Source organism: Aythya fuligula, chromosome 13 (assembly GCF_009819795.1).
Source record: "Aythya fuligula isolate bAytFul2 chromosome 13, bAytFul2.pri, whole genome shotgun sequence".
NCBI classification, from domain to species: domain Eukaryota; kingdom Metazoa; phylum Chordata; class Aves; order Anseriformes; family Anatidae; genus Aythya; species Aythya fuligula.
This window is the reverse complement of record NC_045571.1, coordinates 8550798-8577005: the sequence shown is the minus strand read 5'-3', so window position 1 is coordinate 8577005 and position 26208 is coordinate 8550798. Positions and strand designations below refer to the sequence as shown.

The 26208-nt window shown below is 40.1% G+C and overlaps 1 protein-coding gene across 4 annotated transcripts in view; it reads left to right on the top strand.

Annotated features, from left to right (window-relative positions):
* The window catches only part of AFF2 (AF4/FMR2 family member 2), a 334331-nt gene extending 308432 nt beyond the window's left edge, over positions 1-25899 (top strand). For all 4 annotated transcript variants that reach the window (XM_032196112.1, XM_032196111.1, XM_032196109.1 and 1 more), the window contains exons 16-21: positions 2306-2442; positions 5526-5597; positions 5951-6044; positions 9539-9588; positions 13501-13715; positions 17220-25899. In XM_032196112.1, the coding sequence (XP_032052003.1) occupies positions 2306-2442; positions 5526-5597; positions 5951-6044; positions 9539-9588; positions 13501-13715; positions 17220-17341 (690 nt within the window). In that variant the 3' untranslated portion in view covers positions 17342-25899. The remainder of the gene's footprint in view (positions 1-2305; positions 2443-5525; positions 5598-5950; positions 6045-9538; positions 9589-13500; positions 13716-17219) is intronic.
* The last annotated feature ends 309 nt before the right edge of the window (positions 25900-26208 follow it).

Sequence of the window (26208 nt, the reverse complement as noted above, 5' to 3'; positions counted from 1 at the left end):
GTCAAAAAAGAAAACAATCACATGCTAAATTTTAAAAATTAAAGGAAAACTGCTCTCCCTCCTGCTCTCTGATGGGCTGAAGGAGTAAAGGAGAGTTAATATGCCAGGCTACCTGCTTCAGGTCACCAAGGTATCAGCTGTCCCTCCCAGTGCGCCTGTTTGAAAGAGGTGGCCCGCACTGATCCCTACTGGGCAGCTCAGAGCATGTTCAGTCAGAGCCCTGGTGCCTGCACATGGGGAAGGCTGGCAGAGGCACACTGACAACACCTCCTGCAGCTGGCTGACCTTTACAGAAAGCACACGTGGCGCTGGCACAGGGCTGCCTGCTCCACGCTAGCAAATATTTACAGGTTCAGGCTCCTGGTGATGTCAACACACTATGTCAATCCGCTTCCCTCCACAGCCTGATTCACTCGGAAAGTGTTGACCTGTCTTCCATCCTCTTACCTTGGCCTATGCCTTATGGAATTAGTGGTGTTTCTCAAGCAGAACTAAGAGGAGCAGGCAAGGCACATCATGCTGCTGCCTGCAGCCCAGCCTTTTCTGTCACTAGCTGTTTGACACCCCAAGTGCTCTTACAGGAATGTGAGGCCATCCGCTACAACACAACTTGTTGGCAGACGTAAATACCCGTGAACAAGCTGGGTTTTTTTCTTTTTTTTTTTTTTTCTTTCTGTCGTTCTGGTATTTAGGTCTCAACTCCCCACCCCCATACAGCTGCACACAAATTATCTCCATGTAGCACATTTGCTGTGCAAACCCATAGTGTTAGTTGTTCTAGGGAAACAATTGCTTCTGGTTACTCAGTGCTGACATGGCAAAGATCACACAGAACTGAAAGATGTGTGGCAGTGGCTGGAAAGATAATGCACGTGACCTCAGAATGTGTCAGTAAAGGAAAATGAGATGCGTGATGATGCTGTTTCTGAGCTTGTATGGAAAAGAGAGTTCTGGTGAAGGTCGGGGCATTTTGCATCATATGGGAGTGACCCCATGAAAACCTGTCCTTGTCTGGAACAGCAGTGAGGAATCAGCTGATTTGGACATCCATTTTTTTGCAGCAGCCACAAACTGTACCATATGGAAGAGATCTTGGAGACTTTGCTCTGTTCCCAGCTGTGCTGTGATGGGCTGGAGTAATTCCACCTATTCCACTAGAGTCAGTATAGAGCAAAGGGCAGGATGAAATCCTATTTCTGGCTCAAAGTGTACTAAATCTGTTCACAGTCAATTTCCTTTTTTTGTACTACATGAAGTGTTCTTTGGAAGACCTGAAGCAAGGAATTTGAAGTATATGCTTAGTAGTAGCCAGCAGAGTACAGGGAAAACATAAAAATATTTCCCCTTTTGTGATCATTCAGGTAATACCTATCAGTTGTACAAAGGCTTTGTACATAATCAGTGTGAAAGAGCAGAACTTGAAATTAAAACCTTCCAGGAATGCAGAGGGAAGTAGTTATAAGGAGAGCTTTGGAGTAGCCACAAAGCCAAATATACTGTTACCTTGAACCAATATTAAATGTTCTGCTTAATATATTGCTAGGATAGGCTTCCATTTTTGTGAATGGAAAACATATGCAGATGCATCAAAATATTTTGATAAAGACATCCAAAGAAAATTTTAAATGACTTAAAGTATATTGGATCTCTTATATCAAATGCCACATTAGTAGAATTCTTACATCCAGCTATCAAAAATTGAAAATGTTAAATACTATTATAAAATACTTCCTATAAAAATGTCATATATAATATTCATTACACATAAAAAAGAAATCAGTATGTCTAAGTCAGTTTAATCACAACCATTATGAGGGCTAAAACCTTTCGCAATAAAATCCTAGTAAAATAAAATATTTAGCAGTGCTATATTTTTTCCTTTTTTTTTTTTCCTTCCTCTCTTTCAATCATCACATAAGTGATGAGATTTTTTTTTGTCAGCAATCACCACAGAGAGTGACATCTGACATATGGCATGGAGTTGTTACTTAACCCTTGCACAGCGGCATACAAACTTCGTATATTGAGGAGCAATATGGATTTGTCCAAACATGCTGAGTGTCCTTCATTGCCTGTGTAAATCCATGGATGTCAATTGACTTTCCTCTGTCCACTGCCTGGCCATATATTACCTGAAAAGATTTTGCAAAAATACAGACCTTGCTTTAATTTCTGTGTGCAATTCACCCTTACCTAGTGGCATTGCCTTGCTTTCATCCTAATGCTCGTGTTGCTTTGTATTATGATCTGTCTACCTAGAAATTAAAGCTGAAGGATTTTCTTGATTGTGTCATTCCCATTTCAGCTGGAGAAGTTTGGCAAAGCAGTGAATTATGCTGATGCTGCCCTCTCCTTCATCGAGTGCGGGAACGCTATGGAGCGAGATCCATTAGAAGCTAAATCTCCATACACCATGTACTCGGAGACTGTGGAACTCATCAGGTTAATGTCCTTTCTGTGATCATTTTCATAATCTCATTTCAGTCATAATTAGAACCTGCTATGTTTTAAAAAATATCGTTTCAATGTATTAATGATTTGTCCAAGGCATCTTCATCTCAGAAGTCATCATAATTAGTTCTTGCCATTTTATTAATGTCATGGAAAATTTATAATTGATGGACACTGCTTTTATAAATTATCCCCTTTAGAGGTTATAATGTGATTGTTATAATTTGCAATATTCATAAAATTAAAATTGAAATGTAGTGGGTGGAAGTAAAGTATAGTAATTTCACTGTTTGGCAATGACACTTGTCTTTTAAAAGGTGTAGTTTTATAATTCAAAACATTAAAGTGAGTCTATCAGGATTTCTATTACAAACCCTGTTTTTAGAGGTTTATAACTTGGCTGTTAAAAAAAGCTCTGAAGCCTGGCACTTAAGATCATAATCAAAGATGAAGCTTTGTGCATGTATTGTGTTAAATAAGTATACTTTTTAATGATAAAAGAGTGCTAAACAGCTGAATTAGTTTTAATACAGTTTTGTAAACTTGTGGGTTAGAATACAAATGAATGAGCCTTTACTTACTAATAAAATACCCAAATCAGTATTTGGAAATCTGCTACTGTTACCTGTAGCTATTTCATAGCGTGGGCTCCATGGAAATGATGGTCTCCTGAGTAACTAAGGTTTTGTTTGCTTTACTTGCACAAATTACCAAAGTGAAATCAAGCAGGATTAAATTTACCTGTAAGTAGAACAACAGGATTTTTCTTCAGTGTGACACATCTTTGCTTTCCCCAGTGTATGCTGGGAATATCATTGGTAAGTTGGTGTAATTACTGGCAGTATACACAAGAGGAAGAAAAGGAAGCAAATCAGACCTGTAAATGTTTGTTTTTTAATAGGACAAAGGTGGGGCTTTTTGATGTACAGGATTTTAACATGCCAGATTAGCTATTAAAGACTGCCAAAAATAATACATGTTTTACATTTTGAATAAGTAGGTATTTACATAATAAAATGCATCAAATCTGAAGAAGCTCTTACTCTCAGGTAAATAATACTTCTGTTAAATATTTAAAAACGTGTTTTAACATCTTACACTTCTTTAAGAAGAAGAAAGTCTAAAGAGATTCTTCAACAAAAACTGATGTTCACTCAACATTTAGATCCAAGTTAAACCCTCAAGAGCAGTGGAATTAAGAAAATCTGCTTCATGGTGCTGAAACTCTTTATGCACTTTAGCAGCAGATAGCTCAATACTTTGTGTGCTGATCTACACAACTACAGTCATATGGCATGATAAACTGTAGGAATATTCTTTAAAGAAGTGAGTGCTTCTTCATGGGAAACCACGTTTATTTTTATTTTTTAAGAAAACCACACAGCACAGTTGAAAATCTTCTTCCTCAGTCCAGCAGTCTGTCTATTCAGAAGTGGATGGATGGAAAATCTTCATTCATTCGAGAGCTGCAAAACAGTTAACTTAGAGAGCAGCAGCCCTAGGAGTAGCTCACATAGGGATGATCCTTGCAGCTTTTCTCCACATGCAGTGCTGGTGCTGGATGGAGTCAGATGAGTCCATCCACAGCTGCACCTTGGAGCAACTGGCCCTCAGCCAGATCAAGGGGTTCCTGATAGTTCCTTTATCAGCACAGTCCTACCGTGGGCTACATGATAGATGGATCTTGGCATGGAATCAGCACCTGAACTATTTCTGAATTGCTTTTTGAACGGCTTTTGACTGTGCAGAAATCTGGACTTTTTTTTAGGGTAGACCTTTTCTAGCTCCATTTATGGTGTGGAGACACACAGTGGACAAATACAAAATTCTTGTGGACTACAGTGGGTGCTGAATGTACAAGCGAAGCATGCAGCTTTCTTAGCATGTCTCCTAATGTTAACATATTTTTACTGTGGGCTATGAAACTGTAACTCCTCCCTCTGTCGGAGGCCCGTTTTTTTTCCCTCAAAGAAAGAGGAGCATCAAAGAGATCAGGCATATCAGAGACATGACATTCAAAGGTGCTTGGGTTAATGATAATGCTAAACTCCCTAACATAATACTGAAAATCCCAAAGAGAAATACATCGTTGTGTTTGATCAGACTCATTCAGTATGACTGAAATAACAATACCAAAGAGCAGGTGAGAGAGGACACGGAGGAAGCACATCAGGTGCTGTGCTCCAGCTGCAGGCTGGGGGCTGATGATGGGGGTAGTGGGAGGAAGGCAGCGTGAGAGCAGCACAGCTTGCCTGCACTCCATTACCTCCTTGTAAATGAGAACTCATCAAGACTGCCTGGATACCTTAAAACTTTCTTACGCAACGCTGAACCCTATTACTTATTCTAACACAAGTACCTGTGAAATTGCATTAGGCCTCAGAACAATGATTTTATGTGATGAATTGATTTTCAAGAGACTAAATGCATGGCATGAAGTGTGCTCAGTTAAAGACAAAAGAAAGAGAGAGTGAGAAGGTAGAAATACTCAATCTTTGAACATACAAATGCTGGACAGCATCAGTTCAATAGAGAGGGGAGACAAAGTATACAAGACTCAAAGTCATGGACCTAAGAACTTAAAAAGCTGTAAACATGACCTTTCCTGTATTTAAAACCACTTTCTATATAAAATATATTAAAAGCTTTGGAAAAGCATATATGAGAAGGATGAAGAAGGTATTACTCAAGGCCAAAGTATTACATGTAAAACCTTGTTACACATTACTCTACTCTTCAATACATATCGGGCCAAGATCTTATGCTTCTGTCCAGTGCTCATCAGTACTGTTTGCAGGGCTCAGCCCAGATGGCTACATGTAACACAGCCAACGTGCTCAAGAACAAGTCACCTTGTTGGCCCTGAAAATGGGTTGGCAATTTACTTTAGCCCACCAGATTTTACATGGTGCTTTCTGTTGAATTTTGTATCAACGTACTGTTATGGAACAATGTGATCATTACCCATTGTGGTTGGAGAAGTTTATCTATGTGTAGCTGTTATTTTTTCATTGTATCACCAGTAATCTCAGAAACATCTTACACGTTTCTTTTCACTTTACCTTTTTGACAAGGTATGCCATGAGACTCAAGAATTTCACAGGCTCTTCTGCTACAGAAGGGGACAAGAAACTAGCAGTTTTATGGTAAGTCCCACTGCGACAATGAGAAGCAGCTAAAATCTTAAGGAGGACTTTAAAAGTACTGAATTACTTAAGCAGCTTACAGAAGATCATTATTCTTGTTTTCCATTAAACTATTAAAGGATAACTAATGGATTTCTTCAGCAGCTGACTAAACATTTATTCTTCTAATTTATACTCTTATCAAGATGGGATTTTAATGCTTTTGACCATTTTTTTTTATTTTTCTCCATTTGCTTATGTTTCAAAATCTAACCTTAGAACAGAAACTGCAAAATATAGGTCAGCTTTTTTTTTTCAGTTCATAGGTTTCATTAAGCAATGGAATTAACATAATCCTTTCCTAATTACCACAGCTACCGATGCTTATCGCTTCTCTACTTGAGAATGTTTAAACTAAAGAAGGACCATGCTATGAAGTACTCCAGATCTCTGATGGAATATTTTAAGGTAATCTTTATTCTGTTTAATTTATTGATGTAAAATGAAATTCATACCAGCAGTGAGAGCTCTCACAAGTATAACTGCATGGCTCAGAAGTCCCACATTTAACCTCTCCCCTGGGAAATGCAGGCAGGATGGCGGCCAGGGAGTGGGGACAGAAGTGATTTGGGGGATTTTTGGATTAGCCACTTGATTCAAAAGACCATGCTCAGCAACTCTACTAAAATAACATTATTCTCAACGCCATGTAATGTTTATACAAGTTTCTGTAAAGGAAAATGATTCTTTCAAGATTTCAATGTGCAAGTGATTATGAACTGACCCCCAATGAACCATAATAAAGCAATTATTTAGGCTTTACTTAGTTAAATTTAGATTTAAATTCAGCTAGATAAGCTGAATCTTATTGCACACTCACAGATTTTTCACTCTCCTTTAACTGACGTCAGCTATCTCCAGTGTAAGTCTACTTGCTGCCTTGCAACTTCGGCTCAATATGAGCTGCCTTTAGCACTCTCCTTTTATTTCTGAGGAACTTCAGATAATCTTGTGTAAATCTTAAAAGTTTTCCTCTGCCTTGAAAGAGTGGGGACCAAGTGACTGTTATGACTCAGTGATGTTTTCCTTTACCTTGTCAAATGTTGTTTATCCAGTGTAAGAACAAGTTCTCACCTTCTCTAATTTGGGAGAACAGAATCTTTCTGCAGTTTTCCAAGGTGTTGATATTTATATTTTACTAGCTAATGCTGTTTGAAGTATACATTAATTCTTGTACTTGATTATTATATATTATTTTGTAATTATGTAATTGTACTGCTGTGACAGCCCATGGGTCTCTTTCTTTCTTTTTTTTTTTTTTTTTTTCAGCCTCTTTGAATTTGGCCCAGGTTTTGACATATTAGTACTGCAATGCACTAAACATTGTACCACTGCAGTTTTAATATTTTCACGCAAATAGTCATAAAACGGTTATTCTGTTGTAAAAGTCCAGCATGATCTCATGCTAGGAACCACCATTCAGCCCTGACTTCACCATTATTCTCAGTGTGTGTGTATGTCTGTAACTTCAGTAATATTTCTCCTCATCTTCTGCTTAAATTGAAGATGTCCTGAAGTCATTAGGTGTTCTGTTGTCTTCAGTGAGTTTTCAGCCAGGGATTTGCGCAATAAAATTTCAACTAGACACATTTATAGCCTCAGCATTTTCATGAAGTGCATTCCTTCCACTTCAGATTTTATCCAGGATGGGTATAGGCTGTCTCTTACAAAAATGATTATTAGATAAATCATTTGATAAACTTTAACTGCAGAAAGCAATGATTTCTTTAAAAAAAAAAAAAAGTGGGGTGATTTTCTGTTCCCTTAAAGCCCCTTTACTTTCTCTGGCTGTGCAAAGAAAAGACTGTATGTGCAATGAAGAACATATTATTACTGTCAGCATAAGACTGTTTGACTGCATCTGTATGGAGAATCTGTTTTAATGTAAATGAAAATAAGAGGGGAAAAAAAGGTAATAAAGTAGACATACCAAAAAAGCTGATATGGGACTTTCCAGTTGAAGCTGAGTATTTCAGCTAATGTTACTGTGCATATGCTATGGGCCACTGTAACTCATTTGCTAGAAATAGTGTTTGAGCGTATACAGATTCAGGATCTTTTTGTAGGGAAGACATCCAAGGAAAAAAGACAAGAATGGGAGCTGTTAACTATGTATTAGTTTTGTATTGCTGCACAATGTTCTCTGTTCATTGGCAAGAATCCGTAATACAAATTAAATGGATTAACTATTTTAATAGAGTTGTTATTCAAAGTTTTGCACAATTTTAATTATGGAGAGCAACCCACTGTTTACACCAAAGCTGAAGAGGAGTATTTTTATATAATTGTTTTTCATACTTTTCCTCATAGGAACTTTGTCCAAATTGAAAACATTTGGGAACAGAACTGGTTCTGATTAATTTCCAATTAAAAGTCTCAAATTGGTATTTTTGACATTTCAAAGCAGAAAATAACCTTTTAATCATAAAAAAATAATTTTGAAATTTAGAGAGAACTTGAGTTATAATATAGCCAAAAAGATAAATGTTTTAAATTGAAATCGAACCTTTTAAAATGAGCAGAAGTGACATCCTTTTATTCATTCCATCTATGAATTTCAGGAAGATGTTTAAGTTTTTGGAAAATGTGTTGTCACTAGTCCTCAGCAAAAATATTTCAAACATTCTAGTTGTCAAATAACTACCTCCCCTCAAGATCTAGTCTTGAGATACTCTCTCCAGACACTGTCGGGAACAATCCCCAGACAGTAGAAACTAATCTCAAAGCTGCTGCTTCATCTCTGAAGGCTTTCCAGGGGAGTTTAGCATCTCCCTCTTTCTTATGTATGAGTGGGTGGCAAAAATACACAGTACATGTGCTCTGTAGTACAGAACGTTCCAGTTCATGCTCACATCTTTCATAAAACACAGTGGCATGCTGTACAGGAACATATAACCATGGCCAGTGTTATGGTTTGGGCAGTTTTTTTCTGCTTTGGTCAATCCTGTTTGGCAAATTCAGCTATGTTTTAGAAGTCGAGCATAGGATTTTACTGTCAGAGTGAGCTGCATGTCCCTTGTCTGCTCTGTGCTCCACTGGATCTCTGTGCCTCATGTGCAACGCCATGATTATAGTAATCAAATGAGTCTTGTAATAATAACAGTAATACTTGTATTACTTGCAGAGAACTTGTAAAATTTGATTGAATTTTTACTGTGTGCTGACTTCTTTGCAAGAGAGCTCAGAGTGATTGTTTTCAGAGAGCACACACAGATAGCTTCAGCCCTGATCCTACCGCTTCTTACAGGAACTAGAAAAGATACTATCCAGTCTGAGCAAGACTGGAAAAAATCTGTGCTTTCTTGTTGCTGGGCAGTCTTTGTACTGGGTTGTACAAGGTGCTACACAGATGTGAAAGGCAGATAGAGTAAGCAGGTAAGGCAAGTCCATTTGTGCAAATAAAATACATAAAAATAAGAGCATTCAAGCAGATCCTTACTTAGAAGTTTTATTTCTATCTGAATCCCAAGCCACCTTCCCTTGTAACTTGGGAGAATTGCATTTTGGTAAGGCATCTGCAAGAATTCCTTTTGTTTCTGATTAAAAATTGCAGGTCCCCCTAAAGATAAGGAGTCATTTGCACTCTGAAGAGCTGACTTTGTAGAATAAGTTTAAGTGGTAATTAAACCAATTCTTTGTAAACTCTGTCTGATTTTACCAAGGCTTTGCTGTATCCCCTCTTTCATCAAGTGACTTTTATGCTGCTGGTTGGAACCTACCAGTCACCCACCAGCCGTTTAATTATGAGAATGATGTGCAGTTCTCATATGAGCAGAATGATGTTCTGCTACACGCACTGCAGCTCTTCCTACTAAAACAGGGAGTGTTGAACCTTTAGTCATCAGTATTCATGTACTTCATCTTACATCTCCTTTATTTACCTTTTGGTTTTGTACTTGCAGAACTCTTCAAAAGCCTCACAGGCCCCCTCACCTTGGGGCGGCAATGGAAAGTGAGTATTTTTTGCTATGTATTTCTGTCTGGGAACAAGTGTTTCTGGGGAGGGAAGGGGAAATGTTTTGGTATCTCTAAAGGCAAAATCCAGGCCATGATATGTGGTTTGGGAGCTACAGGTATGTTGCTAATATCCAGCAGGTAGAAAATGTTCTTCTGGGCAACAAAATTGATCTTCATGGATAATGTTCAATATAGCTGCCTTTGGCTTGTGGGGATAAGTTTCCTCTGGGCTAAATTATTAACCCATGTAAGCCATCCACTGTGGGTGGAAAGGAAGAGCTGAAACACACCTTCTTTGTTCAAAGCTCCCTTAAGTCTAAAATCAGCTGTGGTGGGTCCGTGCTGAATTCTTTGACAGTTTGCTTCTCCAGCCAAATGAAGGCCATAAAAATATCTGTTAATTAGCTAGCAAGTACCATGTCATTTCAGGAAGCCAAAGTAAAGTTAACCTTCATTGCAATGATTTTTCAATGATTCGTTCAGTAATGAAAGACCAATGAATTTTTCATTGATATATGGTAAGTGCTGATTAATAAAACTGAAGGCATAATAGTGGTAAAAATGTTAGGGCACTTAGTCAACCAATTATCAGAGGCTTTATACTCATGTTAAAACATCCTTGCTTCAAATGTGAAACCAAAGTAATGCAGTTATGGTCTGCTGTTCAGTGAAGGTGCATTGCTGCTGCAACCTTGCCTATATCTTGTGACATCCATTTCCACCTGGCACACATTTTTCCTGCTCCTTCTCCTGGTCATACATACCGATAAAAGAAAGGAGAAGGACTTTACCTTTCTTTCCTTCTTTATTTGAGTAGTCTGAAAATGATTATTGTTAATGGTCTCTTTCTGGTGATTCATAAGAAGAAATGACTGTTAGGCACTCCTGAGGAGCCAACTATGGAAACAAAGAAATACAACTGCAGAAGGGGTTGAAATTTAGCACACAAAGAATTGAAGTTTTCATACAGACTTTTTTCTGAATCAATGCAAAACCAAAACTTGTGAAATTTTTCTTGAAGAAAAATATTGTCTTACATAATTCAAAATATTTTTTTAGTGTGCGTGTGTAGAATTAAGTATAGATTGTAATATAAACTAAAGCAAAAAAAAATGCTTTAAACAAAAACTGAAAATGTATTTTAACAGTGGAAAAGCAAGCCCTAAATTAAATCATCCAAAAATCTCTCTACAACCTCCTGAGGAGGAGAAGTGGAGAAAAAGGTATAATTTTTTTCTCCCTTGTAGCCAGTGATAGGAAGTGTAGGAACAGCACAAAGCTGCACCAAGGGAAGTTCAGACAGGACACTAGGAAAAATGTCTTTACCATGAGGGTGGTAACCAGAACTGGCTTCCTAGCGAGGTGGTTGATCCCCCATGCCAGTCAGCGTTCAAGAGGCATTTGGATAATGCCCTCAAGAACATGTTTTAACTTTTGGTTAGCCCTGAAATGGTCAGACAGTTGGACTTGATGGTCTTTGAAGGTCCCTTCCAACTGAACTATTCCATTCTATTAAGCCAGTTTATCGAGGCTTTTAAATGTGAGTGAAACCTTGTATTGCAATAGAAATACAGTAAGGGTCTACATCAAGTTTTAGTGCCAAAGTAGACCACTGGAACATCATACCTCTTTGTTCCTTTAGAAATGGCTATACCCATCTTTTATTACTAGAAAGAAGCACTTAGAGGGGAAGAATAATTAATATGACAAGGTCTTGTTGTAGTGGTGTTATTAAGACACCAGTGACCCTACACGCAAAGACCTCCGTCCACATCCAGGCCTTCTGACCCCTCTGCCTTCCAAGTGAGTCCGAGCTGCCATATAGCTGCCAGGTGTGTCCTAGTGGGATCAGGGCTTGCTGTAGGCCTGATGCTGCCACTGGTAGCACGTGCTTTGCCTTCCTCAGGGCTACTGGCTCTACAGTATCTTTTTATCCTCCTGCAAATTTGTACCAGGTGGGAGGAGAAGTCACACTACAGAGAGACCAAACACCGTCAGGGTGTGGCTGGGGACAGAGCAGCAGCCTGGTTCAAGAAGGGGAGGCAGCAGGATATTCTTAAATCTTTTTTTGAACAAATCAAAGCTTATCTATCGCCATGAAGTGTTGTCTGGCTCAGGATCTCACGCCATCCAAAATCTCAGCTTGGCTCGCTGGAACTTTTGTCCACTTTTGTTTGAAAGGATTGTGAACCTCTACGAAGTTGGCCCGAGTTCCAGGCTGGCAATGAAACAAGTTTTCCCTGGTTTCATTACAGAAATGTTTCCCACCTCTAGCGACAGAAAGCACAAAATAGAGAGATTTAATAGACTCACCACAGTAATAATGGCCGTGCACAACGGGGTAAATCCAATGAACAATGTGCTTTATTTGGCAGAAGTGCGTCAGCTTGTTGTAAGTGCCTCTAACAAAATACTCCTGGTCCCCTCAGATACTTATGATTTTTAACTGCTCCCAGACCTAATCGAGTAGAGTTCAGCTCTTCTGTGCATTAAAGACGCTGCGGCGTGTCAAGTAACCAGGATGCTTTGAGACTTAAAAATAAAACGTTTGTGCCGTAGGACATGCTTAAGCTATAACACATAAGCTGTGTAAAAAGCTACTGGCTGCTGAATTAACTTGTTCTCTAGCTCTGGAGAAAGGATGTATCACATCTTGGCGAGTCTGTTGTTGAGCATAGGGAATAGCAGGGCACTGCTGGAAAACCTGCAGTAAAAGCTGTCGCCATAAATGCCTTTTAGCCCAGTGCTGTGCCATGGTGGCAGAGTTTGTCCTACAGCACCTGGAGGGTGTCAGCACAGCAGGTCTGTGCCTACGCTTCACGTTTAGGACCACCGAGAGCAGTTCATAAAGCCAAGAGGAGCCTTTCCATACTGTTATGGGCTTTGGATCAGGCCCATAACAACTCTAAGAGAGCTTTATGCTGTCGCACAGTGTGAGGCATTGGTGGCCACTGCTCTAGGGGAGTCCTGGTGGCTTTGCTTCATGCAGAGCACAGGGAGCATCTCGGCCCCGCATTTCAAGTGTGCTTCACAGCAAAGCGAGTGCATTTGTTTAGGTAAGCGCTTCCAAAGGAGGGCAAGAGAAGAGATTTTTGGAACCCGTAATCTTGTTCTCTGAAACCAGTTTTCAAAGAGAACATCTGTATGTGAGCGCTCAGCGCCGCACAGCTCCAAACACGAGCTTGCTGTGCTGACCTCCACGCTGCCTGCAGCCAGCAGGTGATTCCTAATTGCTGGTGGTGGAATTAAAGGAAAATCTATATTAGAACATTAGTGCTGCACTAAGTAGGTAACTTAAAACACTGCTCTGTATAAAGCTGTGTGGATGAACTGTAGGCAATTAGAAACAAATCTCCATAGCCAGTCTTAAAGAATCCTATGGAGATATTCATAATCCTGTAGTACCCTCAGCTCCTAATACTGCTCTGCAGGGTGCTTTTAAGACTTGCACTTTACTTATTGTGGTGACTGTATTTGGAGCAAACTGTCATTGTGGTTTCCACAAAATGCTTTGATAATAAGCCAATATTGTACATTGAGTGTTTTCTAACTGCCATAGCAGCTTCTGGCAGCAGGTAGAAAAATCGTTACAGCTATGAGATACTTCTTTCTCTGAAAGATTGCTCTATTTTTTTGATAGATGTGTTTTTTGGTTTTGTGTGTGTGTGTTTTTTGTTATTTTTTGTTGTTGTTGTTTTTAAATAACAGGTTCATTTGTAGAGAGAATTAAATCACTTTTTATTTTCCATCAGTCCCAGTTTATAAGCTCTTCCCTCTCATATAACCAGGAGATACTACTGTGCATTCTCCCCTCGCTGGGGTGTGGAGTTGATTTTTCAAGTCCATTTAGGATGGCATCAAAGCGGTTGCATGCAAGGGGGTCTCACTCCGCCTTTGTCTCTCACAGGAGCACAGAAACGCCGTCACCCATGTCCCTGAGCCCGTCCCCCGTCAGCTCTGCTGGAAGCAGCACGGGCACCGCCGGCTCCTCCTCGGCAGGGACCATCACCATCCCTCAGCGCATCCACCACATGGCTGCCAGCCACGTCAACATCACCAACAACGTCCTGCGGAGCTACGAGCACTGGGACATGGCTGACAAGCTGACGAAGGAGAATAAAGGTGCCTTGCATGGCTTCTTCCTTGTTCCCCCTGGCTCATCTGCTTTGGCTTTCTTTCCATTCTTGTAGGCGTTACTGAGGGTTGGGCCCAGCACCGCCACATCTAAGAGCACAACTGCGACAGCTTGAGCAAACAGACCAAATCTGCTTGCTGGTCACTGCAGCCAAGGCGTATCTTGTCTTGTCAAGCACAGAGGGGGGATGTGTAACATGCTGAATGTGGGGCAAATAATTTAGTGAGCATGAGCCCCAAGTGATGAGAGCTTTTGAGTCTGCACATTCGTTCACAGTTTCAAGTCCTCATAGAGAACCAAGGTTATTTTCAGACTGCTCTGTCAACCAGTTTAAGACTATTCAAATGCTAGTTAGGATGAAAAGCAAACATTAGATGTTATGTTTATGCAGGGAGTCTGGGTAGTACATGTCCACTGAAAACCACAGCCTTGGCTCTCCTGTGGTTGGATTGCAAATATGCTTCCTTATTCCTAAAGCAAAATGTAAGTCTTTACCCCAGTCGTTTCAAAGGAGTTCTGCCAAGCAGTTTGTGCATGGGTTGTATCGAGTGTAGTGGAGCTGCAGAGATGTAAGTAAAGGACAAATATGGCCTATTTTTGGCCATCTGTGAACTGCCCCATGATAATGTAATTATTCAGATTCCAGCGTTGGGCTTACACAAATCGTTGACAAAGCTTTCTTTGACACTGGAGGTACAGAGCCTAACCGGGAAATATTCTCATTGTGAATTGGCTCATTCTCTTAAATTATACTGAGATCTCAGATGGCTGACTTTTCCTGACAAACGTGCTCGCTGCATGCAGTTTGATCTTACTCCCATTAATGTCAGTGGCAAATTTCCACTGATTTAGAGAAACCAAGCGTGAGATTTATAGGGTTTTATGTCTGAATGGTGGGTCATAATGATCTATCCCTGGATGAGGAACAATAATAGAAGTTCTGTCCAGTCCTCCCCACTGCTTCTTGCCTTTGTTCGCATTGGTTAATTTAGTAGCGTTTTGGATTTTTTCCATAGTTGCATCCATTTTCACAAAGTGTGAAAGTGATTCCCTGTCAAATGTACTGCAGAATATTACAGTGGGAATGCAGAAGGATGCTCTGATAGGAGAAAGATGGTGATAATCTTGTAATTAGCCCTGTGTGTTGTGGAGTTGTTAAATGTTCTGCTTGGTATTGAATCAAAATAGCTCAGGCATTCAGCCAGCAGACAGAAAATGTACCCAGCCACTGCTGTTATCAGTCCTAGAGCTGGATGAGAAAAAACCTGCTGACTCTTTCTGCCTCTTTCCCCCTGTGCACTTCTTTGTTCTCCTTTTGATTTACAATCAGATAAGCCTAATTCTGCAAAGCCATATAGGAGTAATCTTTATTCAGATGAGCAGTCCCCTTGACTTTAGTGGGACTGGCTGCATAAATAAGAGTTTCTCACACGAGCAAGATATCTAGGGTTGTGCCCTGTTCCTTCATATCTTGTTTCACAAACTGCAGCCTTGTTACAATGAATGGAAAGCTCATGTTACTTCAAATTTCATTTAAGTGTTATAATCCATTGGAGAGAGATCAGGGTTTCATACATGCTATAGTGCGTCTGCCTTTATGTTTTGTCTGAAAAGATACCTCATTTCTAATTAAATACTAGATTTAAAGTTGCATACTTAAACACAATTAAACTGCAATTCAAAAATGCATGGTGTAAGAAAAATACATGTATAAGAATTGCTGTGATAGCCTGCATTATATCACATGATGGATTTCATTTAGAGAAGGTTATATTTAAGACATTAGTACATGAGAAATGTTAGAGTTTCATGAAATCTACCTGTAATGATATTTAGCAGTTTTTGCCCGCATCTCTCACATCATTCAAAACACCAGTGTCTTGCTGGCTGGGACAGGACTCGCCTTTATCTCATGGCTACCTCTAAAGGTCTCCTGATTTCTATTTTAGGGGTTTGGGCAGTCAGTTCATCGTAAAAAAAATAAAAAAATCCCTGGGAACAAAATGGTCCCATCTTCTATTCCCCACTCACCCCCACCCAAATAAAATAAAATAAAAAGGAAGAACGAGAAGAAAAAGGAAAGTATTTAAGTGAAAACCAAATTTTCTATCAAAAAAACAGATCTAGTCACATTCTTTTTTTTGTGGTCAACTCTCATTGTTTCTGTTGTCTTCTGAATCACAGGGGGTGTCTTGCCCAAGGACGCGTCCCTGATGAGCTAACAGAGGTTGGGAGAAAAATGTGGCCCCATCATTGTAACGTCTAAAAGCCTTTACCTCTGGGTCTCACTGCTTTCATAGATGTTTCTTAGGTCATGCCTATGCAGATACAGGAGCTCTCTTCCACATTATAGGAGCTGTGAAGCCTCCCCTTGTGCACGGCTGTCAGCTTAGGTTTTGTGCTCCTCTAAGTGTGCCTGCATGCTCCCAGTTTGGACTTGACTCCTGTCCAGCTGGCTCTGAGCAGGAGACAGAAGCCTTTCTTGTCAGCCTGACAAAAGATGTGCCATTAAAATAAAAAAGCATACCAAGAGGGAGAGCAGCAGAACTGTGACCCGCCAGACTGATCTGGTTTGAAAAGGACGGCGCGTACATCCTGCCACGTACCTCTGGGTGGATTTCCCCGTGTCACTAAGGCTCTGAATGTGAGGGAGAAGAGATGGAGTTTGTCACAAAACCTGTATCTGTAAGGCAGGCTAAACGGCAGACTTCCCAAAGCCAACCCATCTGCTGGTTCATGGTGGATCACCTAGAGTGTTGTTCACCATTTATAATGTCAAGCTCTCAGCTGACTTTACAAAATGAGATATATTTTTTAAGCTTCCAAAGATAACAGCGCTTTTTCTCTACAGGAGAAAACTATCGGCTCTTCATCACTCGAGAGCTTTTTTGAGAAGTGTTTTCAGATTGGTAAACTGAAATTAGGCTTTAAGGTGAATTTTCAGTGTTTAAAGTATTTATTATTTATTTGAGCCCAGAATGAGATCACTAGAATGCAGGCAGGACAGCATGTTATTCCTCCCCTAAATTTATTGATTTCGCACTGGAGGAGGGGAATGAAAGACAGAGGAAAGAAGATGAAAAGTAACTGCTATCTGCAGCATCTGAACGCAGTGGTGATGCCCCTAAGCTTTCATTATATGCTTGCCTCCAGCCAAATCACTTTGTGCTGTGATACTGCTGTAGCTCCCACTCTGACCAGGGTCAGGCTGTCAATACTTGGATTGAAGACCTCAAAGCAGCGCTCGCTTGTTGAAGAAAGTATTGATAATATTTTTGTACCTGGCACCTGCTCTGCAGACCCGCAGCCTACACGGTGTCAGCTGGCCACGTGCCGCACGCTGGGTGTTCAATAGGGTGAGAAAGCAAGGTCTCAGGCACCGGTGGTTCAGATTGTTGGTTGTTATTTGCTACTGCACGTGAAATCTTGGCAATACGTGTATTTCTGTACTGCTGCCCAACACAATAACTTCTGTTTCCTGTGTATTGCAGAATTCTTTGTAGACCTGGACTCAGTGATGGGACCCTTAACGCAACACAGCAGTATGACCAATCTGGTTCGTTACGTTCGCCAAGGACTCCACTGGCTCCGCATTGAGGCTCATTTGTTGTAGTGACTGCTGCCCTGCTCATAACATCCCCATTCTTCTACCTCTACCAGCGCACAGACGATCACTGGTGGAACTCCACTCATTTCTGGAAGTTTATTCATGTAACTTCATTTTTATTGCCTTTTTTAATATCCTATCTATTGGAAGTAGAAGTCACCATAAATGGAACTTATGACTCAAGAGCAGTATGTGTTGTACCATCTAATCATTTTCGACAATTTTCTATGCCTTGTGTCTCCTGGATCCTGCCATCCTTATGTGCTTTATGGAACGGTACATTCCCTGCAGTATTGTTTTAAGTCCATGCTGCCTTCAAGTGAAAACAAAAAAGCACTTTGAGAAGATATGGATTCCTGAGAAATAGTACAAACAGTCTTAACTATTTGAGGGTATATATGATAAGCCCCTTCTGAAATAAATTAGTAGAAGTTATAGCTATTCACTCACAATCATCTTCTGAACCTGAACCAAGCTTTTCGCCACTTAATTCTGGCATCATTACCTTACACAGTATGTTGCTAAGATTTCATACTTCCTATAGGCTTAATCTCTAAAAGAGAACATTGAATATCTTACAGCTACATAATGTAAGATCACCAAAGGTGTTAAGAGGTAAAAGGTTGAAGGAATGCCTCATTAAAGAAAGATGACACACTATGCAATGAGGTTTTGATATTCCATTCTACCTGTTTATTGTTGGCTTAATAATTTCAGTAGGCAGCACAATTTATTGCAGTTTTTAGGCAATTTCAAAATATTAGCTTTCATAGTCTCATCTACCATTCCTATACTAAATCTGTGATTTTTCTTTCAGTTTTGCTGTTTAATCTCAAACAAATACTCATCCAAGATTTTTCTTCATAGAACAATCTCTTCTTGCATAGTGACTCAGTGAAAGCAGATTTTAACAGGAATGCTACACTCTAAGCATTGATATTGTATGTAAAAATCCATTAATAAGTGTATGCAGATTCTTCATGAAATTCTCTAGAAGTTTAACTAACCAGCTACTGTTGAAACGTTATAATTCCGTGTGGCATCAATTTACACCTGTTTTGTTCATTTCGGAGCATTAGAAACAAATAGTATTACCTTGCTATCATGAAAACAATGACAAATTAAATAAAATCAACAGATTTATCCAAAAGCAATATAACATTTGTTTAATAATGGCCAGGAATACTTCAGTCAAATTACCTATTTTCTAAGCTCTGCATCTATTTACCCATGCTGTCATGTTTTGGACCATTCCTCTAATGTGTGAATAATAATGAGACAATTCAGATAGAATTTCAAAGCAATTGTGAATAAATTACACCATTTCACATTTGCTCTTTCCTCTTCTTTTTTTTTTCCTTGTTATAAACTGCACTGCTCTTCTGGTGCCACTGCAAGAAGCGCTGGTGCATGAAACAAAACAAAATGAATTTATATCAATAATTCACAAGACTTTAAATGGTCTCATCTCATTCTTGATGTAATGCCTGCATACCTTACTGAACTGTAAATTCCACTTCTATAAACAGAAAATGCTCATAGCAATGTAAATATTATTCTGTCTCATCTCATTGAAATAATACAATGTGTGTATTAAATGCCATCCAGATATTAGTTAATTGCAATTACCTTCTGCTATATAATCCTGTATATCCTTTAATCTGGTGAGTTATTGGATTCTACTCACTGGGTTGTGACCAGATAAATAGGACAAATTTGCATTTAAAAGGTTCAGACTGTTATGATTTTTAGAGCAGGCCTTGGATATTTGCAATAAGAGCAGTTTAAGGACTCTGCCCAGTGCATATTTAAGACCAACATTACTGTAGCTGTTGTATATTATTTCCCTGTAAGTTACCTTTTCTTAAAAATCAATAATTGCTGATATTTTGTTCCAGAAGACTGTATTGTAACTGTAGTCAAGGTGTGTCATAAGAGGAATCATACAGTTTAGGGTTGTCTGCAAAAGCCATTTGCAGAACATGCACATCCTGTACTATCTGCACATTCCTGTTGCTGAAGTGGTTGATACCCCCTTATCTCTTCTTGGAGGGTTTTGGTGACATGGCTGAAACGTGAATCCAGCAGCGTTTGTCATGCTCGTTCTGGTCCCAGTAGCTAATAAATAAGACCACAAGAACAAATAAGAAATGTAGAAGGGTGTTTTGTTTTGTTTCTTAAAAACAAAATGTTTGAAAACCAAAACAAAACACTTCCAGAATTATTTTTGACCAGAGCGAGTACTTGAGACGAAGTAGTGCTGGGGTGGTTTTGTCACAAGCCAGAGTTTTCCATTCCCTTTGCAAGATCTTGCTGATGAGATTCGGTAACTATTCAGTCTAATTAAGTGTGCTGTCATCACTGTTTCCTTTAATGCAGACTGAAACCCTAGATTGCCATGAATTTATGAAAAGTAGATATGGCTTGAAACGCGATCTGTAGTCACAAGACTGTTCAAAGAATGAGTTGCAGTCACTCAGTGAAGACAGCATCTTATCTTCCGCCTGTTGCTTGCCGTAAACAGACTCTTATCTCCAAATTTACCTCGTATTCACAATCTTTTGCTTAAACAGCTTAAGGAATTAGCCCACCTGATTTTGCATCCTGTGACTTAGTTTGAAATGTATGCTGAGTCAATGGCATGATTACAGTAAGTCCAGCAGTCAGGCCTAGATCCCAAGCCAACTTACTGTTTAGCAATCTTGTTTCAAAAGCAGCTTAGAAACAAATTAAATATGGAGAGTGAATTATCTTCTTATCCCTGGGGATGATGCTTCTTTTGGGTTAGTTATTAAGGATTATTGCACTTTTACAGGCACTGCATTCATCTCATTTCAAATGCTAACATGTCATCTTTGTGGAATCATTTTACCCTTTAAAGTATTATTTCCAGCAGAGTTAATCAAACGAGATTGTTTGTTTGTTTCGATCCACGGGGAAGCAGCATGTGTTTGCTTGGGCATTTGCTGTCTGCTCTTAACACTGCCCACTTCAGGCATTCAAAGTCATGAACCAAGCACCAAAAATTACAAGATTGGCTCCAAATCATGGCTTCTTTTTTTTTTTTTTTAATAATTTTTTTTGGTTCCTTCATTGCCTTACAGATAATGAGCTTTGAAGCTGATTTCAAGACATGTTTTCAGGCATTTTTCAAGCATGCTGAGGGCCAGAAATGACATATTTGGTTTTAATAGTGAGAGGCTGAGACTCTGATGTAATCTCTCGGTCTGCAGCTGGGCTTTAAGAAGGACACCAAGCTTCATAAAACATTGCCAGAGCTGACAAGGCTGTCATTTGTGTCCCATGCTTCAGGAGGTTTGGAGCAATATCCATAGCTCAGCAGTGAAGGGAGCATGCAAGCAAAGGGCTACACGCAAGCATTTGGGAGCTCTATCACTACAAGATGTGAGGGCAGCAAAGTCCTAAGTGCTGGAGTGAGGCATTTACATAGCACTTAACCTCCATGTCAAGAGCCGTAGCAGGTCTTAAGTGAAGTATTTGACAACGTGCAGGCAGAATGTCCTGCGTTGACTGCAGTGACTATGTGTAGCCCTGAGATGCACGTTGAGAAACCTTTGTCCATGAGAGCAGGGCTCAAAGGGAAAGCCTGAGATGTTGCATCCCATATGGGCTGTGCTCCCCTTGACCATGTCATGTTGGTCACTGGTTGCAGCTGTGCTCCATTGGCTCCTTTGGAAGGACAAAGCACACTTCCCATGCTAGCAAACTAACAATGTAAACAGCTCACGCTGAGTTTGGATAGCTAGGTTTGGCCTAATATTTGTGCTATTTTATTTTATTTTATTGCCATTCTGGTTTAGCTTACAGCTTTTTTGATGATATTGTTGGTGCTAACTTTCCCAGCTTGCTTCTTATAGCTTCACTTCAATTTTTCTTATATGGTCTTCAGACTTTTAATTATTTAAATAGCTTCCATTAATATACTGTGTCATGATGACCTCCTTTGAAAGATAGGGCAGGTCTGTTGATTTCAGTGGTGTGCATTTTTTTGAAGAATAAAGGTCAAGATCTTGTTCCTCCTAAAGAAACAAAATCTGAAAAAATTTAATCTGGACCTTATTTTCTATGCATTTTGAATTCCACAGATTTTATGATGTTCTTCCATTATAATAGTTTAGACCCTCTGACAAGTTTTTAGGTACTTCGGAAGAAATATTTTCATTGCATTTTTATCAGTATTTAATGCTGTCTAAATCCAATGACTAATTTTGGGAGTGCAGTTTAAAATACTGAAAGAAATGGGGCCAGTAAATGATTCTGATTTAGATATTACTAGGCTTCTTTGCTTTCAGTTCAGGAGAAACTCCACTACACACAGTATTGAGGCACACTCACATGTGTTTGCCCACATATGTGTGGATTTGGATGTGGATTTGCAACAAAAGTATGCGATCATTACTTCATAGCACAGGAGAAATGATGCAGTAGCCTTAAAGAGGAAATGCTCTTACCAGTGCTGAGTGGTGGTAGGATTATTAATGTGTTCCTCTGTGGTTTGTGTGTAGTCCTATTTGCATCTTTTGTCTCCTTGCAAGCAATGAAGGCATGACAGAAAGTAGCAACAGTTCCCTGAAGTCAGTGTCACTTCTGACTGTGCTGTCAGCGTATCGTTTTTCACAAGGTTAACTCATCTGCAATAGACCAGCGACTTGAACTTTTAAGAAAGGAAAAATATTTCACAGGTCACCAAAGAAAATTAATTTGTCATTTTGAGCCAAGTGTGGAAACGCTGTACACGTGGGCAGGCCCAGGGTCCAAGGTGTCCGTGCAAAGGGCCTCTGCCTCCCGCAGCACCTCCCTGACCCCAGCAGAGAGCAGTGGGTGTGAGGCAGAGGGGAAGCAGGTGAGAAACCAGTCCCCTGTCCTTATGGCATCTTCCAGCTTTACGTACTGTTTTACAGGTGCAACACAAACAAGTCTTGTTAATGTTGGGAGGGCTCAATTTGTCTATTTCTAATACTTCTGTACTTCCGTGACATAGCCAGACCATGGGGCACTGCAATGCAGACAGGCATTCTGTATTGTCTAATGATATAGACATACATAGAGAGAGAAATATGTATATGTACTTATATATATATTTCACTAGATGCAGTGACATATTTTAGAGATATCACTTGATATTTTGTAGCCTATATGTATAGGCTAAAAGCTCAGTTATGCTCCTTTTTACCATTGAAACTTCCTTGCTCCTGAACACGAAGTGTTTCTGCCTGACTTACAGAGTAGCCGCCCTCTCTACAGTGTTGTGTTCCCGCCTGCCTCTTGGTAGCTTTACTTTAGCTGTTCTGTTTCCGAGATATTTTGTCTATTTCCGTTGTCTTTCACGATCAGTGATTCTGATCATCTTACACCAGCTTGAACCCATGGTGGTAGCTGTTGAAGTCAGAAGAGACTGAGTTCAGGTCTCGCGTACAGCCAGCGGGATCCCGTGGCTCTGCAGATAGAAGTGAGAGCAAATTCAGATGCAGATGAGTTACTGCATAAAGCTGGTGTCAGATGAGAATCAAACATGGCCGTGTCAGTAGGTGCTTCAATGGAAACACTATAAAGATAAGCTGTGCTCAGAGTCACAGGGTAGGTATCAACATCTCAGGCAGCTCCTTGACACTGTAATCATGTTAGGTAATAGTGAAGGTGTGAAGAGTGGTTTAAAGAAACTGGGGCAGGTTTGCGTGGGCTGGCACTAAGAGTTTAACCTGTGTGTGCTCAGGTGAAAAGGGGATTCATTACTGTTGATGTGTCCTGCAAAATAACACTTATGCCACGGTATCATACAGAGTCTGAATATGGCACTGCCCCATCCAATTCCTTACTCTGCCTCAGGGTGCCACCACATGTCACAGAGAGCTTATGCTTGTCACTGCCCTGAAGTCACCAGAGTTAAACCGTTTTTCCCATACAACTTCACCAAGGACGAAGGCCAGGACCCCACAGTCAGCTCAAGCAGTGATGTGCACGCTCAGTGTTTGGAGAGAGGCTGCAGAAGAGCCCTTGCCTACCGCAGGCTGTGGGGCAGTGCGGCTGCTCAGGGTGTTGGACGACAGATCTGCGCAGAGGGATCCCCACCAGCCCTGCCCGCAGCACTGGTGTGCAGGAGGCACAGCAGGGGACCACCGCTGTGCCCAGGAGGACCGAGAGAGCCCAGCTCCACCGCCTGGGTACCACAGAGCTGTGGCTCTGCCTTGCTTTTAGGTTTGGTCTTCTGTGGCTGCAGACAGGACTTGGATTTGAACGCTCACTTTCACCTGCTCTGTGTGCAGAAACGTCAAGCAAGTCAACAGAAGCGATGCATGCAGCAGCATCAGAAAAACAAAGGCACCGTGTGCTGAATTGCAATTGCAGTCATAGTGTCCACAGGACCACTTGTGCTTACAGGACTCTGAGTCCTGCTGATGCCAGTGGTCTAAGCCATGTGAGCAGATGATGCAGCTGTTTGAGACTTGTTTTCTTCTTTGATTTTCACCGAGCTCCCCTCTATGCAAGCTCTGTGCTGGATATGAGTTTACTCACAGTTGTGTGAGTATCACCCTGTTGTAATTCCATTGAAATCCATCAAGTAGAGATAGCCCTAATTTCTACTCAGTTATTTCCTTCTCTGGGTTAGAAGGAAAGACAGATTCCAAAGGGAAAGTCATTGTTTTAAAGGATACCAGTAACTAAAAGGGACCAAACTTGGAGCTAAGGAAATGTAAAAGAACTTGGCTCAGTTTGTGGAATTCATTGGACCAAATTCTGCTGTTATATAGCAATTATACAAGTCTTATTGAGCTTGCCGAGCCCTGTTAATCGAAGGAGAAGCTGGCTAATAAAAGTGGCAAAGCATTATCAGAGTTAAGCTTATTGGGCCAGAACATCAATTGCATTAACCCAATTAGTTCAATGGAATTACACCCAGTTTTGTTCTGGCTGAGCTCTCACCCCACTGAAATTAAAGTTCTCCTGACTAGTGCTGGAATAACCGCCAGCGGAGTTGCTCTTCGCCCAGACCATATGTTGGCTCAGCCCTTGCTCAGGGAAACCACCACTGACTTCAGTGACAAGTAATGTGGAGTTACGAACCCGAAGAAGCTTTGACCCGCTGGCAGGAGGTATTTACCCTTGAATTTATGAACAAACTGTGTAGTGGAGAACAACAGACATACTTTATTTATGGCAGAGGCAGAGTACAAGTTCCTCAACTGGTGTAAACTGGTGTAGGAGTACTGGCTTCGGTGGAGTTAATCCAATATGAGGAATCCACACGCTGAGGAGCAAACCCTTTAACCCCAGACTAATTTCTGCCAATATGTCTCTATGCAGATAAACTCCCAAAGCTTTTATCATCATGCCTTTTTTTACTGATCATGCCAATGAAATGATTAATGTACCATAATCCTTGCCTGCGAGGAAATATTGTACTTTGCAAAGCTATGCAGTATGGAGCACATCATAAAACTGCTTTAGACCACACAGTCTGGAAAAGCATTGTCAGAAACGAGACTAACGGGTAGCTTTTTATCTGATGTCGATTACACTTTCACTCTGCACTTCCACTGCTGAGGTTTTTACATATGGAGTGAATGATAGTTGGATGTTTCTGATGACTGTGGGCCAAAGCTTCAGCTGATGTGCCTCTAAGTAGCTCCATAGATGTCAGTGCTGATTTACACCAGCTGAAAAACTAGTTCTCTTCCTTTTCATACTGTGCTATATGCTCTAATGCAGCTTTATAAATACATACTGAAGCCGAGTGTATATTGAACTGTTCTGATTGAGCACCAGATAATCCTTGCTGAAAGAATTGGAGGGTAATTTCTGCCTGCCATCTAAGTTTGCCTATGTTTTGTTTTTAACTAAAAGGCATGTTGCAATTTCATTACCTCTGAGTTTAAATATTTACTGGCATCAGCATTAGCTTGCGTAGAAAAATAGCAAATAAATTCAAATGTGTCATAAATGCTCTCAGTCTAGAGATGAAATCTGTTACTTTAGTTCAAAGACATTGCAGCAGGTTAAAGTGTCTTTTCTAAGCCAAATGGGTTTTGTACATTTAAAAGTCTTGGCAAATATTTATCCACGTCCAATTCTACCATTCTTCCCTTGAGCATCTTAATCAACAGGTTGCTCCACTGAAATCCACAGGAGTAACTGTGTAAATAAGTGCTCAGCCCCCAGATTGTAGAATTGGGCTCTGAATACGTCAGGTGGATGCAATCAGGAGTTTAATTTTAGCCATACATATCATCTGAGGACACTTAAAATTATGTACATTTTATCCAAGCTGACAGTCCGTGTAATTCCATAAACTATAGTATTATTTATTCCTGTCTGTATATTTGACATCTCTGGATTGCATATCTTCTACTGAATCTAAAATGCTGTTTCTTTAAAACCCACATTCAGAGGCCTAGGGCAAATCACAAAGTGTGAAAACGAGTCAAAAGAGCTGGTTATTTTTTTTCTTTGGCTTTGAGCTCTCCTTTGGTTTGTGTTTGATCTTTGGCTGTAGCACTCCCAGTATTTTTAAATGGCCCAATTCTATTTGTTTCCTGTCTTCTGAAAAAAAAAAAAAAAAAAGAAAGAAAAAAAAAGGAAAAAAAGAAAAAAGAAAAAAAAAAATTAAAAAGGCAAACTATGAGTAAGATTCAGGAAAAGTAACCCTGGCTAACTCAGTGGATGTTTGCTCTTTCTAGTTGTTTTTTTTTTAACCAAGCCATCTTGGGAGCAGTGTAGTAAGCGCGTCTACTTGCCTACCACTATCAGCTATCGTGGCAAATGCTATTTTTTTCCTTTATTTTATTTTTTCTTTTGTGTGTGTATGTGCGCATGTATAACTAACCAAAATATCAGGAAAATTTATATATGCTTTC